The sequence below is a fragment of the Mirounga leonina genome, unplaced genomic scaffold (assembly GCF_011800145.1).
Source record: "Mirounga leonina isolate KUSES-001 unplaced genomic scaffold, KU_Mleo_1.0 Mir_98, whole genome shotgun sequence".
Classification (NCBI taxonomy): domain Eukaryota; kingdom Metazoa; phylum Chordata; class Mammalia; order Carnivora; family Phocidae; genus Mirounga; species Mirounga leonina.
The window spans coordinates 2,385,736-2,400,663 of record NW_023270921.1 but is presented as its reverse complement, the minus strand read 5'-3'; the positions used below and the strand labels follow the sequence as shown (position 1 = coordinate 2,400,663).

General features: G+C 36.6%; 1 protein-coding gene across 2 annotated transcripts in view; it reads right to left on the bottom strand.

The window, feature by feature from the left end:
• The window catches only part of LOC118006650 (integrin alpha-1), a 170,675-nt gene that overhangs the window by 88,781 nt on the left and 66,966 nt on the right, over window positions 1-14,928 (bottom strand). For both annotated transcript variants that reach the window (XM_034999364.1, XM_034999365.1), the window contains exons 3-6: window positions 11,353-11,465; window positions 8,633-8,721; window positions 8,415-8,526; window positions 7,668-7,795 (exon numbers count right to left, since the gene is read on the bottom strand). In XM_034999364.1, coding sequence (XP_034855255.1) covers window positions 7,668-7,795; window positions 8,415-8,526; window positions 8,633-8,721; window positions 11,353-11,465 — 442 coding nt within the window. The remainder of the gene's footprint in view (window positions 1-7,667; window positions 7,796-8,414; window positions 8,527-8,632; window positions 8,722-11,352; window positions 11,466-14,928) is intronic.

Sequence of the window (14,928 nt, the reverse complement as noted above, 5' to 3'; positions counted from 1 at the left end):
AGCTGCCCTCTTGAATGCTGTTGCAATGAAACTCATCCAAGTTCAAAAATGCAAAGATAGGAGAGTAAAAGTAAAGTTCCGAGGAGAGAGAAGACTGTGGCAGAAATCAGGATGAGAGGTGAATGGGGCTGGGGAGGGAACACCTGCAAAGAAAAGCCTGAAGTCTAATGTAAAGGGATGTCTGGGGGAGTCCCCACAAACAAGTACTTCTAGCTCGATGACTTCATGACGTGAAGTGAGAGAAAGAGGTCATTACAGCAATGGTTTTTAACACGAGAAAAATTCCAGCAATGACATTTTTCCAACCCAAATGATTTATCTCCTATGTGCTTGGCAACACATAAAACTCCAAATTGTAGTCCATAAATAAAAGGTTTAAGGCACGATGCTGTCAAAGTGGAATTCACAGTCTGCCAGGAGAGACAGACACATGAAGCAAAAAGTAGTGCTACCAATTGATGAGAGCAATAAGTGAAGGGTGAGCACAAGGTACGGGAACATGAGAGGAGAAAGAATTGTTCATGGGAAGCAGGGGCAGAAAGATCATGGAAAGTGACAGAGCAAGTGACATTGGAACTGAGTCTATGAAGTTTACCTAGCACCTAGGGCCTGGGGTGGAGAAGGGCACTCTGGGCGGAGGGACCCGTGGACACTGATGATGTGTTCAGGGATGGCCAGGGGGGGTGGGAGTGGCTGCAGGGCAAGAAGGGAGGCAAAAAGACCCCAGGGAGGCAGGGGGCAGCAGGAATGACTGGTGCCATATAATCCACTGGAGAGCTTGGATATTATTTAGCAGGTGAAGATAGGCGATTTTTTATCCAGGGAAATGCTATAATCTGAAAAGATCTGGAAAGATAACTCAGGTGAGTTATGGATGGAGGTAGGAGAAAATGGAGACTGGGTGGTTAGTGATAGAGAAGATTCACCTCATTCACAGCACCACTGTCAGAAAGTATAGCCTGATTGACAAGGATATGGCTGCAAGGCGCAGTCAGGCTTCTTTTCAGACTTCAAAACAATGAATCAGGCCTCATATTTAAGGCTTCTAGGGAAATGGCCATAAAATGCGCAGTAAAAAGAAAGATAAATAATATTCCTAAAATTTAATTAATTTCTCTCTTTCACTTTGCCTGGTTTAATGTTATGCTATACTCTTGATAGCAACAATCTAGACATTGTTCCATTAGTATATTTCACTTTTATATCAAGCCTCACAATTTACTGGTTTTATTTAGGGTAATGCACTCGTATTTGGCATATTTATATCATTCTCATTTATTATTAAAAGCAATGTTATGTTTAGGTATTGAGGATCAATAAGACCTCCATAATGTTTATACCATCATATCTTTTACGGCAAGCTCAGAGTGTTTCAGGTTTGTTTTTATAGGCGGTTTTTTAAAAGGCAATTTTATAGCCTTTACTCTGTCTTGGATAAAAAATTGGTTTACAAAATTTCCTTCACTGTGTTTGCAAAAGTCTTAATGAGACCACACAGAAACATGGAAGAAATTTTGAGTAACTATTTGGAGTTGATCTTTTTGTCATTATGCTGCATTCTACTAATGTATATTAATTGTCATATAGAAACTTTATTTTTTTAAGTTTTTAATTTTAATTCCACTTAGTTAACACGCAAGTTATGTTATATTAGTTTCAGGTGTACAATATGGTGTGATTCAACATTTCCATACATCATTCTGTGCTCATCACAAGTGCACTCCTTAATGCAAGCTTTTTTATTTGTTTTCCTTCCTTCCTCCCTTCCTTCCTATCTTTGCTTTTTTCTTTGTTGTGTTGATAATTACTTGCACATCTTTGCAACTATCTTTCAATACATGCAATTACTAAATGACAAATCTATGACTGTAGAGAATAGGCTATCATATTTCATCTTTACCTGTTGTACTAAGTGTATGACTATAACCAATATAATAAACAAGAACTCTGAGGTAGAGTCAGAATGCAAATGCAAATTTTTTTGGCTCATGATCCCTTTAAAACTTATCTAGGGTGAAGTTCTTCCGTTATCCCTGGATAGAAAGATAAATGTCTTATTCTTTGTTTTAAAATGGCTATTAAAAAAAAAAGACCTATAAAATTTGACTAGTAAGCAACACAGGTTTGAACTGTGTGGGTCCACTGATACATGACTTTTTTTTTTTTGGTAAATACAGTGTAGTACTGTAAATGTGTTTTCTCTGCCTTATGATTTTCTTAATCACATTTTCTTTTCTCTAGCTTATTTTATTGTAAGAATACGGTATATAATATGTATAACATATACAATATGTGTTCATCCATTCCTTGTGTTATTGGTAGGGCTTCCAGTCAACAGTGGGCTATTAGCAGTTAAGTTCTCAGGGAGTCAAAAGTTACATGCAGACTTTTAACTATGCAGGGAGTCAGTGCCCCTAACCTTCACATTGTTCTAGGGTCAACTGTATTTTAATTTAGTTGTGCCACATGAAATTGCTGTATTTGTAGGTAGAAAATGATCAAATAACAACAATTTCATATGGTTCAACCTAAATTAAAACAAACTCAAGAAGACAAAATATCAAAGTTGATTTATAGTTAAATTTTCTCTCCTCCCCTTACTAAGGCTTACAGGGGGTGAGAAACATGTAGTTGAGAAAGGGGCACAATTGGCTGTTTCTTTGTTTCTTTACTCAACTTCCCTTAGATCGTTAACTATAGTTTCTGACCTCTCCAGGGACAGGGGTAGGGGAGATGTATAAAGGATACAGGAATTCTTACTTGACCGGTGCTATCCTGAGATAGATCAGGTGCTACCAGGTGATAACAGCCTTTTTGTGGGTTCTCTCTAGATTTCCCTTTACTTACATCCTTGTCTGAGTGAATATATTTCCCTACTGCAGTCCTAGACATGAGGGATGTCTTCTGCTTTTCTGTGCAGAAGAAGCCTCTGCTCACCTCCAGGAGAGTCTGTGGACAGGACCTAGCACGGTTCCACGATGATTCATAAACACACACATTCTTTGTACTGACAGACGCTGGGCCTGCAGGCCAATTCCATGGTGGCTACCTCTCATCTGATTGCCTGTCAGGAGCTGGTCAGCTGCTATGTCGCCCGTTAGGTATTTCAGGCAAAGGTCAGGCACTAGTCAAGTTGTGTCCCAACTTTAGTGGACACACCAAGCTCACTGTATGATCCTACTGAAGCCTTTCTCACTAGGCTCTTCACAAATCCCCTCAACTCCATTCTTAATTCCTTTATACCTTTGAGGTGGGTGAGGAGTCTAAGAATTCACCATCCAGCTCTTAGCTTTCTATCTGTAGTCTCTCTCACAATTTATTTTTATATCTTCCCCTTTCAGGAATGAAGGCGGGGAGGATAAGTAATTGACCTGCTCCGTTTCTGAGCTGGGCTGGTTCACCCCTCCTTAGGCAACCTGGTGGTCCCCGGCTCCCGGGAGGAGATCGCCATATTGAAGCCCAACTTGGTGCGCACACCCCATCAGTATAGCGCACTACAGCCCAGAACTCCTGGGCTCAAGTGATCCTCCTGCCTCATCCTCCCGAGTAGCTGGGGCTACAGGTGCGTGCCACCGCGCCCGGCGGAGGATAAGTACTTGGGAGGAAAAATTCCAGAAGCAAATTCTGTCAATCTTCGGGCAGAATTGGGTGCTTTAATTGAAAACAAACAAAAACAAAAACAAAAGACAAAACAATCCAAACTTATTTAAATTATGTTACCATCAGTCAGGGAAAAAAATGGTTGTTAAAATAAATTATGTTTTTGGAGAGAATTACTATAAGACCACATGAGAGATAACCATACTTTTCTGTACACATTTCTTTGAAGAGCAAGTATTTTTCCAAAATTTCTATGAACAAATTTCTTTTCTGAATCCACTGAAGGAAGGTCAATTTTTTTTTTTTAAAGATTTTATTTATTTATTTGACAGAGAGAGAGCACAAGTAGGCAGAGTGACAGGCAGATGGAGAGGGAGAAACAGGCTCTCTGCCGAGCAGGGAGCCGGATGCGGGGCTCGATCCCAAGACCCCAGGATCATGACCCAAGCCGAAAGCAGCAGCTCAATGGACTGAGCCACCCAGGTGCCCCGGAAAGTCAAATTTTAAAGGGAGCTTAAATGTGTTACACCTAAAACCTTATTAAATACAGTTTAGCAAAATTGATGGCTTAGTAAACATGTCCTTTTCAATCCATTTCATTTAGAGAATTGCTTATGAAACTAGTCATCAATACAACTTAAGCCAAAATAGAAAAAGATTAGAAAATACTAAAGTATAAACGCTAAAGCCCAAAGTATAAAGTAATATACTTAAAAGAATATTAAAATGCCAGTTATAGAAAAAGTGTCTCATTAAATGTCCACCTATCAGAGAAAAAATTTTAAAAGCATTAATTATGATATACACATTTATTCAACAGAGTCTCATTAAGGGCCCACTATATCACAGCAAAGCACTGGCTGCCACTGAAAAGGATTAAAAGGTGATATAAAGTCTGTATCTAGAGATGCAGCAGACACACGTACATAATATATAATAATGCGTTAGTCCTGTGTTTCTCAAACTTTACCATGTTTAAGGATCATGTCGCTTGCTTACTTAAAATGCAGGCTCTAGAGCCCCACCCTGAGAGACTCCAATTCTGAAAATCTGGGGTACAGCCCAAGGATCTCACGGATTTGGAAAAAGAAATTCTATGAGCCAGTTTTGGAGAAACACTGCATTATACAGAAGCCCTATGAGGGCAGTGGCTGTGTCTGTCTTATTCTCCACAATTATCCAAGCCCTAGCCCAGAGCCCAGTACACTGTAAACCCTCAGGAAAAACATTTGAGTAAATGAATGAAGGAGTATGGCTAAACTCCACAATGAATTATACAAGCAAAATGTGACATAAAAATTTAGCCATTTAAGAAGCTCCTCTCTCCTTAGGAAGAAAGTTTCCTTGGGTGAAGTCAGCAGATATCACAACTGACTCAGTGCACAGGGTTGCATTCTGAAATTTTCCCCTCTGTGGAATGGGGTCCTAGAACTGAGTAAATGTGATCTGACTCTTTTGCCCCAGAGTATGTTCATTTCCCTCCCATTCACTGGTAGCATCTGAACCCTTAAGGCCTGGCCCCTATTCCTCTGAATAGAGTGATTGTTCCCCCCAAGGAAAGACATAGGAGTCCATAGAGCCCACACTGGCAGGCTAGAATTCCACTGGTGGCCGGCAGAATAGCTCCTTTATTAGGACTTTCACTATAGAAATATAAAATTAATTACAGTTCTAGTGGATAGAAACATCAAAATTGCAGCAGGGTGGGTTGAGCATATAAGCAATGGATTATTATCTATTTCTTTACAAAACAGAGTCACTGGCACAGATTCCCACTGAGGCGGTGGTTATTTTTCTAAGAGAGCCTTGTAGATTTCCTTCTTGAAGTTGTGGAGCAACTTCAAACATGTCACTGCTGCACTGTTGTCTGCAAATAGCTACAGATAAATGCATTTTTTACAGTGAAACAGATAAATGAATTTAAAAATAAAATAAAATTTCCAGATGAATAAAAAATACTTGAAATTAAAAAAAATATTCCAAGACTATTCTTGACTTTGGAAAGAAAGGACCGGATAAGGAAGCAAATGGGGTAGGCAAAACAGGTGGAAGTGAAGAAAGCACATCCTGGGGAAGGCAGTGAGAGAGGACAGAGCTGCGGTCCAGCCATTTCATGGCAGGTGTGTCAGGGGTCAGGGAAGAGAGTGCCACGACGCTGGCCACAGAAGGACAGAGACAGTCATGATGAAATGAAAAGGACTAGAGACCTAATATTTAGGACCAGCTCTGAAACTTCTCCAGAAGTAGAGGTCTCCGCAAGGACAGAGAGCCCGATTGCAGTTGGAAAAGCTATGGTTTCTGATCTGTCATCAATAAGGAAGTAACCTTGAACAAGTTACTTAGACTCTTCCATCCCCTCCATAAATTGAGATTTGGGGCTAAATGACCCCCACAATTCTGCCCAGCTTTAATTTTGTAGCTCCATGAAATTTTATTGACCAAAGAGAGAAAGGATAGGAAAAGAGAGGAAGAAGGAAGAGAGAGGTCCTCAGAAGGGAAAAAAAAATGGAGGAGCAAGTCACATTCTGGAGTGGTCTTTTAAAGGATGCAGGCTGCCTAATGCCCTGTAGCAAGAAGAGATAATAATATCCCCTCCAAACCTCTGGTAATTCACCTGGGAAGATTAACTGCAAGTGAGAAACTTGCATCCAGGAAAATTTACATTTTGTGATGCATAAGTTCATTTTCTTTAAATATTTTACACTGATTTCAAGATGTTCTTTATTGTACAGTAGGATATACACAGCCTTGCCCCTTACCTAGCTCTCACTTCTTCAGCCTTGGAACATGGCCATATGACATTTCACTTTGAGGTTTGCATCTACTTTGCAATCTTCAACTACTATCCTTTTGGGAAAATTCATTTTATATATATGTGTATATAAATTTGTATTTATAGGTATACATATACAGAAATATATATATACAAGCATATCATACACACACACACACACATACACACATCTGTGTGTATTTAGGTCCCACACTATGTGTGGGTGTGCCAAATATTAATGCAGTCAGACCACTTTTTCAGTGCCTCAGAAATTTCTCCAAAAGTCGAGCTCTCAGAAAGAAAAGGAAAGACATTGGTCTGCTTGTGCAGTCCTAAAGTGTCCTGTGCTCTCCTGCAGTCCCCAAACCATGCAACAACCATTTTGACTCTGACTCCCGTACTAATTTCTGCTCTCAAGGCACTGACTTCACCCTGACATTTAATTTGCCTTTTATTCACTGTCATCTCCATATTTTAAGCCATACAGCCATATAAGTTTTTTTTAAATTTTATTATGTTATGTTAATCACCATACATTACATCATTGGTTTTTGATGTAGTGGTCCATGATTCATTGTTTGCGTATAACACCCAGGGCTCCATGCAGAACGTGCCCTCCTTAATACCCATCACTGGGTTAACCCATTCCTCCCACCCCCCTCCCCTCTAGAACCCTCAGTTTAATAAACATTAGATTAGTTAAACCCAAACTCAGTGTCTGAAATGGGAGAGCCACATGGTAAGTTTCACTTCATTTAATGACAATAAAGGGGATGTGTTTAGAAACAGATACTCATGGGGAGAAATTAAAAAAAAAAAACTATTAAACTTAACTGTAGCTAAAACATGGAGCCTGTGCTTTTTGCTTAAGAAAAGAAATTATTAAATATGAGAAAAATGGACCTTAAGCGATCCTGTGGTCACTTATGAATTTACTTGTATAATACGAGAAAGGAGATTGTAATGTGATGTGTTCTTTAGGATGTTAGATTAGTTTCCACAAATTCTGACACCCTGCTTTGCTATTACCAAAGGTGGCTACACTTGCCTTATAAGTAAGAATACAATCATGATTTTACAGAGATTTATAGGGGATATTTTCTAAGAGCATTAGAAATGGCAGTTTTCATAATATTTTCTGTTTAGAAAATAACAGGGTCAGACATATAGAATATAAAATTCATACTGAATATTAGCTTTATTGATTAATTTATTTTCAGAGCATTTTGTATTATTAAAAATCTATACATTTTTATCTTTAGAACAACAGAAGTCAAAATGCGTAGTCACATACCTGTGTCTGTTTAGGACCAATATCCATTCTTTCAAGAAGGTCATTTAAAAAAGCTGTAACACTCTCCCAGGGGTAAATACTATTGGAGCCATCCAGCACTATGACTATGTCCAGTTGGGTGCTGCATTCTGTAATAAAAAGAGTCAACCGTGCAAATTTGGAGTTTGTCTTTTTAGATAGTATGAAGGTGTATGGAGTGTTTTCATAGCTGAAATAAGCTCATTTTAAAAGATAAGCTGATAGTTTACATAGTGGATACACTGGATTTTAAAATCAGAAAAAATAGTTTTAGGAAAAGTAAAGGTGATAAATACTACTGCATTCAATAGCAATTGGTTGGGGTTCTTATCAATTAAAACTCATCTCTACTTAATTTTAATCAACATTGTATGAGTTATCTTTGGAAATTTTCTCAATATGAATTTTTTATATAACTGTTCTCTTTCTGTGTATTTCAAATGAGATTACTTTCTTCAAAGAGACTCACTCTTTAAATAAAAACAATGTGACAGCTTTAGCTATGATGTTTTAAACAAGACTCTGTTAAAGGTTATTTACACTAATAATCAGCTCCAAAAATAGCAGTGAGGTTTGGTTATAAATTGGCAAAGCAAACATTTACCTAAATTGGTAATGCTGGCAGCTGAGAAAATACTTCAAGCTTTTTGGTATGCTCCTGTGTATACGTATGTCTCATTCATTGCTTACACTTTTCAAACATGTAAGAACATTGCATAAAATGTGTACCTCGTACAGGAGCAATGGAGTTCACGACTTGAAATGTGGGGCTGACATCAGAACAGATTCCAGTTGTGTAATGCAAATGTCCACATCTATAGGCATATAAGGGGCCACATGCCTTTTAAAAAATTAAAAACCATAAGATTAAAAATTATGTAACAGATTTTATAAAGTCTTAGAATAACAGCATTCCTGGTTCATTAACCAACTCTTTGCTATCTTACCAGAAACCCTCCATTTGGGTTGGTGACTAAAGTTGATCCAAAAGTCATGTTCTCCTTTACTTCCGTGACATTGGGAATTGATGTATTAACTAAAAATAGAACAAAATTTTATGAGGGTGGAAAACAAAGTATAATTAAGTGTCTTCTCATTAAGACATTCTATTTGCTTTGCTCATATCATAGCACTTTCTTTGTCTGATTCAACTAGTCTTCAAAGTATTATTAAGGAATATAATGAACAAGCTAAGGCCAAAAACCTGGCTTATGTCCCAGAAACTTTGTCTGGATAGCTGTCTCAAATAGTTTTGCTGAACTATAAAAGAATGCAGAACTATTGGGGCAATGAGAGAATGTGGGATAGCCTTTCACACATTTTTGCTAATTAAAACAAATAAAATATTTAACCTAATAATATTATAGACATAATGTAAACTTACACACCTACCTTGCATGTTATATCTATATGTTATAAATAACCAATGATAAAACATGATTTCTGACAAGAGGGAAAATGAGTAGTAGAGCAGAAAAAAAAAAAACCCTCAAATATCAAATATAAGTTTATGACCATTAATTTCACCATCATGGGGACATGATGAAGGTAACAAACAAAACTGGAGCAAGACTGAGCAGTGTTCGGGACATTTGGAGAAAAGAAACACAATGAAAGGATGCCATTTGACATTCGAGATAGGAATGTTGGGTCTTGAAGCATGCCAACCTAGCAAAATTGGCAAGAAGTTCCAGTTACTCATATTGAAAAAAAGAAAAAAAAAAAAGATTGGACAGGAAAATAAAAATCTTCTAAACCCTGCTTAGCAGAGTGCTGAAATATTTGAAAGTGGCAAAACTCAGGTTCAAGAAAGATTTATCTCACTGTTAATGCCCAGAAGTTTTTCCTACCTTAAGACCATATACAGTTTAAAGTGAGGGAATGGAAGCAGAGATTCCTGAATGGTCACACTGTCTTCCTAATCTGATAGTGGTCTTTGTCCCAGAGTTTAGTCTGGTTTGCCTTGCAAGTACTTGGAACTGGGCTATTATCTACATGGGTTTTAAATAATCTGGATTAGAGTTTTTTATACTAGGGTTGACACTGGATGAACATTCTTGGGACATTAGGGACTATATAGCAGGAACTTGTCCACTGTTGTTGATGTAGTTAAAATCTCCATGCTAATGTTAAAACTCTATTACAGTTTCCAGTAATGAAAGAATAGCTCCTATCAGAACAAGTCCTTTGCAAATAACAACTATAACTCTAGGAAAAGGAGAAAAAAAAAAAAGAAAAAAACCATCTGAAGGCACTGGAAAGCAACCAAAAGCAGACAGAAACTGGAGGCAAGTATGTACTTGTAAGAAAAGATTAGCACGGCGTGAGTTTCCTGTTTATGTGTTTGTTTTCCCCTAAGGGAAGGCTCTTGTCAGTGGCTAAACCTCAAATAAAGCTCAAAGTCTTACTGTTTTGAAGAAACAGAGGACAGAAATTGGGGTAATGACAGCAACTGCAAAGTGAGGGGGTATATCTTGGAAAGTAGAACCACAAAAAGAGAGTTCCAACATATACATGTATATTCTGTCCAAATATCTGAAGGACTTGAACTGTATATGTGCAGGGCAAACTTCAAACAGCTCAGCTACAATTAGAAGAACTGAATAGAGATTTTAACTGCTTCCCACTGCAGTTTGGAAATTGAGTTCAGCCAAGTAAACTGTCTGCTAAAACAAAAAGTTAAGACTATTCAAAAACACATAAAAGATCTAGAATCCCCAAACTTATAACTCAAAAGTATAATCCAGGATATAATCCAAAATTACAAAACACAAGATAAAACAGAAAATGTGACTCAAGCTCAAGAGAAAGGTAATAAATAGAAAGTGATGTTGAGATATTCCAGATGTTCTAATTATCAGACAAGATTTTTAAAGCAGCTATTATAACTATGCTCATAAATGTAAAGGAAAAATGTTCATAATAAACAAACAAAATTGAAAAAAGAGAACTGAAAAATAAAATATTTGAAGTTAAACCTACAAAATATATACTAATTTAATGGTATTTAATACTGTATAGAACACTGATAGGATTCTAATTCTTGGATAGTTCTAGTAAGAAGTTCCTAGTCATGTTCTATCAAACATACCCATTTTTATATAAATTTACCTTGTACTATTCTCTTTAAAAGAATTTATGTATTACAAGTCCTGTGCTATTTTCTTTTAAAAAAGGAACAGTTAAGGGGGTGCCTGGGTGGCTCAGTTGGTTGAGCGACTGCCTTCGGCTCAGGTCATGATCCTGGAGTCCCGGGATCGAGTCCCGCATCAGGCTCCCTGCTCAGCGGGGGGTCTGCTTCTCCCTCTGACCCTCTTCCCTCTCGTGCTCTCTGTCTCTCATTCTCTCTCTCAAATAAATAAATAAAATCTTAAAAATCTTAAAAAAAAAAAAGGAACAGTTAAATTTTTTGGAGGCAATGCAATGGGTGGGGTTACTTGGGTTACTTGGAAAGGTCTTTTATTTCTAAATCTATGGATATTCTATCATGAATTCTAAAGCAAATGAAGGGCAGACAGAATCAAAATGTCATTTTATGTGAATCTGAGTGATAAGAACTGAAGAATATTTATAGATTCTTGTAATCTTTTCTTGAGTTAAAATTTATTTTTAATGAGAATACTGGGTATAATTTAGGATCAGGCTTTAATGTTTTGACTTTACATACCTGGTAGATCCAACTTTATGCAAGGTAATGGTTTGCCTCTCCCAACTGGACACTTATAGACATCTCCAGTTCTGTTCTTGGGTTGACCAACTAGAGGAGAACCAATAAGCACCCTGGAAGTTAAATAACTCAATTAACATTTTTGAATAAAAGGAAACATTTTATTTTAGTTATTTTATGACTAGTTCTAAGACAATGACAGTCTCATAGACATAATCAGATAGTTACCCTCTGTTAGTAATGTAATGTTATTCAAAATAAGCTGAGTGTCTTCAAATTGCAGGTTGATTTGTATTAAAAAACTATAAAATATATAGAGGAGAGATTTCAGTATATTTTATTTATTGTATTATGTATTTCTTTATTATATATTTTATTTGGGGGCTGAAGTAATAAATAGTGGTTAAGCCTGCTGCTGTGTTAGTTTACAAAGCATACATGGAAGTATAAATGACTTTTTCCTATGAGGAGTTGATAATTTCATAGAGAAGTTAGCAAATATAAACATTTGATTATCATAAGATTTAGTATTAGTATATACTGGTTTGTAAGCATTTAGAAAATAAGGATAGTTATAAGACCTAGGTTAAAATCACTTACTGTCTTTTTAGACAGAATTATAGAATTGCTTTAATAATAATTAATGAAAAAATATAATCATGATTTATTTTAGTCCTAGGAAGCCATTTAACAAGTTTTCCTGTGATATCTTCAGGAATAGGGTGGATGAATGTGGTTGAGTGTTAAGGCACTTGGGTGGATTCACAGCTGCTGATTCATTGCTGGCTGAAAAGCTATATACTAAGATGCTGATTACTATCAACCAAAGGACTTTAATTATGTGCCATAAGAATGTACTTGGGTTGTCTTAGCCTGTATCTTTGTTTATGACTTTTGAGAAGATACAGAAAGCATAAAGTTATGCATCAAGTAAATCAGTATATCTATTTGGGCAATCAGAAGTGTCTCAAAATTCTGGAACTAGAAACTTAATAAACTAGTTAAAATTTAATATGAACCTATGTAAATAACTCCACTTAGCTGCATACTTTTATCTACATCAATACAGGATGTGGGCAACCTGACTTAATAGGAGTTCACGTAAAAATGACAGGGGGGTTTGTTGATAGCAAGTAAACATGAGCCAACAGTGTATTTTAGTATCAAAAGTGCTAATGTGACCTTAGGCTGCATTGCTGGAAATAGATGCCCTGGTCAAGGAAAGTGATCACCCCTCTGTGCTCTGGACTGTCAGACCATGTCTGTAATCTCCAAATTAAAAGGGACATAGGCACAATGGAATGTATTTGGTAGTTAGGACTCAGATGGTTAAGCACCTGGTAATTTTGTCAGACCAGAGATGCTTGAGGGAAAGTTGGGGATATTTAGCATAAAAAAAAAAATATCTGAAGGAGAGTTGAGAGGTTCCATAGGAGTGTAGGTACTGAAGGCATATATTAAAAAAAAAAATCTAAATATTTGGAAGTCTCTTATATTGAAAAGAAATGGGATTTATTTTGTGTAAATTCTTTGGATAAAGCTAGTATTAATGAAAATGTTTTATAACATGCAAATATTGAATTGTTGAACAGACTCCCTAAAACATACCTATGATATAATGCCTTTGTAAAGCCATTTTTTATATGCATAAATAACCATAAAAATGTTTAAACCTTTTAATGCATAATTCTTACTTCTGACAATCTATCCTAAAAAAATGGCCTAAATTAAGGGAAAAAGCTTAATGCATAAAAAATAATGCTCATAGTGTTATATACAATATACAAGATGAAAAAATATAGTCAATAGCAAGAACTAATTAATTATTGCAGGGTCATTCTATAGAATATTGCAGTCATAAAAAATAATAGTTAATAAGATTGTATGGTGGTATTAAAATCATTTATGATCTAATTCAAGTAAAAATCTACCTCATTTAGTGAAAACCTATGACAATTCAAAGTGGATGACAAATGTCATATTAAATGTACTCATCATAATAGCAATGACAATAATAGCTGGCACTTACTAAATCTATACCTTGTGCCATATACTGTTCTAAGTGCTTTCCATATACTAAGTAATTTAATCCTCTCCATTAAATATAGCATGAACTTTGGTGCCAGACTTCATGCATTCAAATCATAGCTTTGTCACTTACTTAGTTGCATGATTTAAGACAAGTCACTTAGGCTCTGTGCTTTAGTTTCTTCATCTGTAAAATGGAACTACTACATCTATGTAAAACATAGATTAAAAGGGAGTTCATCAAAAAACAAATTATATTAAGGAAGTTATGGTTAGTGTTCTTTCCCCAATATTTTCAAAGCTTTTTTTTTAATGTGATTGATTAGTTTTACAGTTAAGACAGTTTAGAGGAAAGTAGTGAGCCTACTATTATGGAAAATATTTAAGTTGAGGCTAGATGGATTGAATAATGTTTATTAAGAACAGTCTACAAGCCCAGCATGTACACTAGGCCCTGGGGATATGAAATTAATAAAACACATTTTTTTAGGTTGCTTAAAACTTAGTGGGGGAAGCAGAACTATAAATGGACTATTATAATACTGAATAGGTCAGAACTTGGTGCAACTTCAGCAAGGTCTTAGAAGCAAGAAGAAACAGCTCTTTTGGTAAGTTCAAGTAGCTCATTGTAGCTGGAGTAGAAGTTGAGCCTGTCAAGCTAAACAGTGTCCAGATCATAAACATTCCTATAGTCCAGTTTAAGGAATTTGGATTTATTATATGGAGGGGAGAGTTGGGAACCACCAATGCTTTTAAAGAGGGATATGACATGATCAAATGCTTTACAGAGCTTATTTGCTTGCAGTGTCATGAATAAATTGGGAAAGGGGAAAATTAGACTCAGAGAGTGAAGGTAAGAGTTTCTAGACCCAGACAAGAAAGAAGAATCTGAATTTAGGAAGTGGAGAGGAAGGGAGAACAATTTCTACAAATAGAATATAAGTTATCTTACTCTAGGTTCCCCCAAAAGCAGACCCTAGACAAAGACTTTGCCAGTAGATTTTGGGGAGGCAATTCCAAGCACACACAAATGTGGAGGTGGGAAAATGATAGAGGGAAGAAAGGCCAATAGAGTGCATTGATAATGGTTTACTTCTGCAGGCCTCTGGGCTCAGTCTTGCTGGTGAGCATCTCAGAAACCACGTGGAACATGTATGAGCATGTTCTGAGCATGGTTGAGGCCCTAAGAGTAAACACTACTGCCTTATGAGAGTACAAAGTAAGAAGAGAGCTGAAGGGAAAAATAACACCTAAGATTTTAATAAGCAAAGGAAGAAAACTGGTAGGAGTGTCCAGAGAAGGAGAGAGAGAATCAGAAAACAGTGGTATCTCAAAAGACAAAGAGGAAAGAATGTAAAAAATGGGAGCCATGAGTAAAGAGCAGACCTCATTTCAAGATGTTTGGCTAAAAATGAGGGAGATGGGCCATGTCAATATGTGTGGGCTTTTTTTTCCCAGGCAAACCATCAAGGGTTTGAGGTGAGCTTAATTTTATTATGGAAGGCATCCATATATTGATAAATGATGTTGAGAAAGAGCTAGTAACAA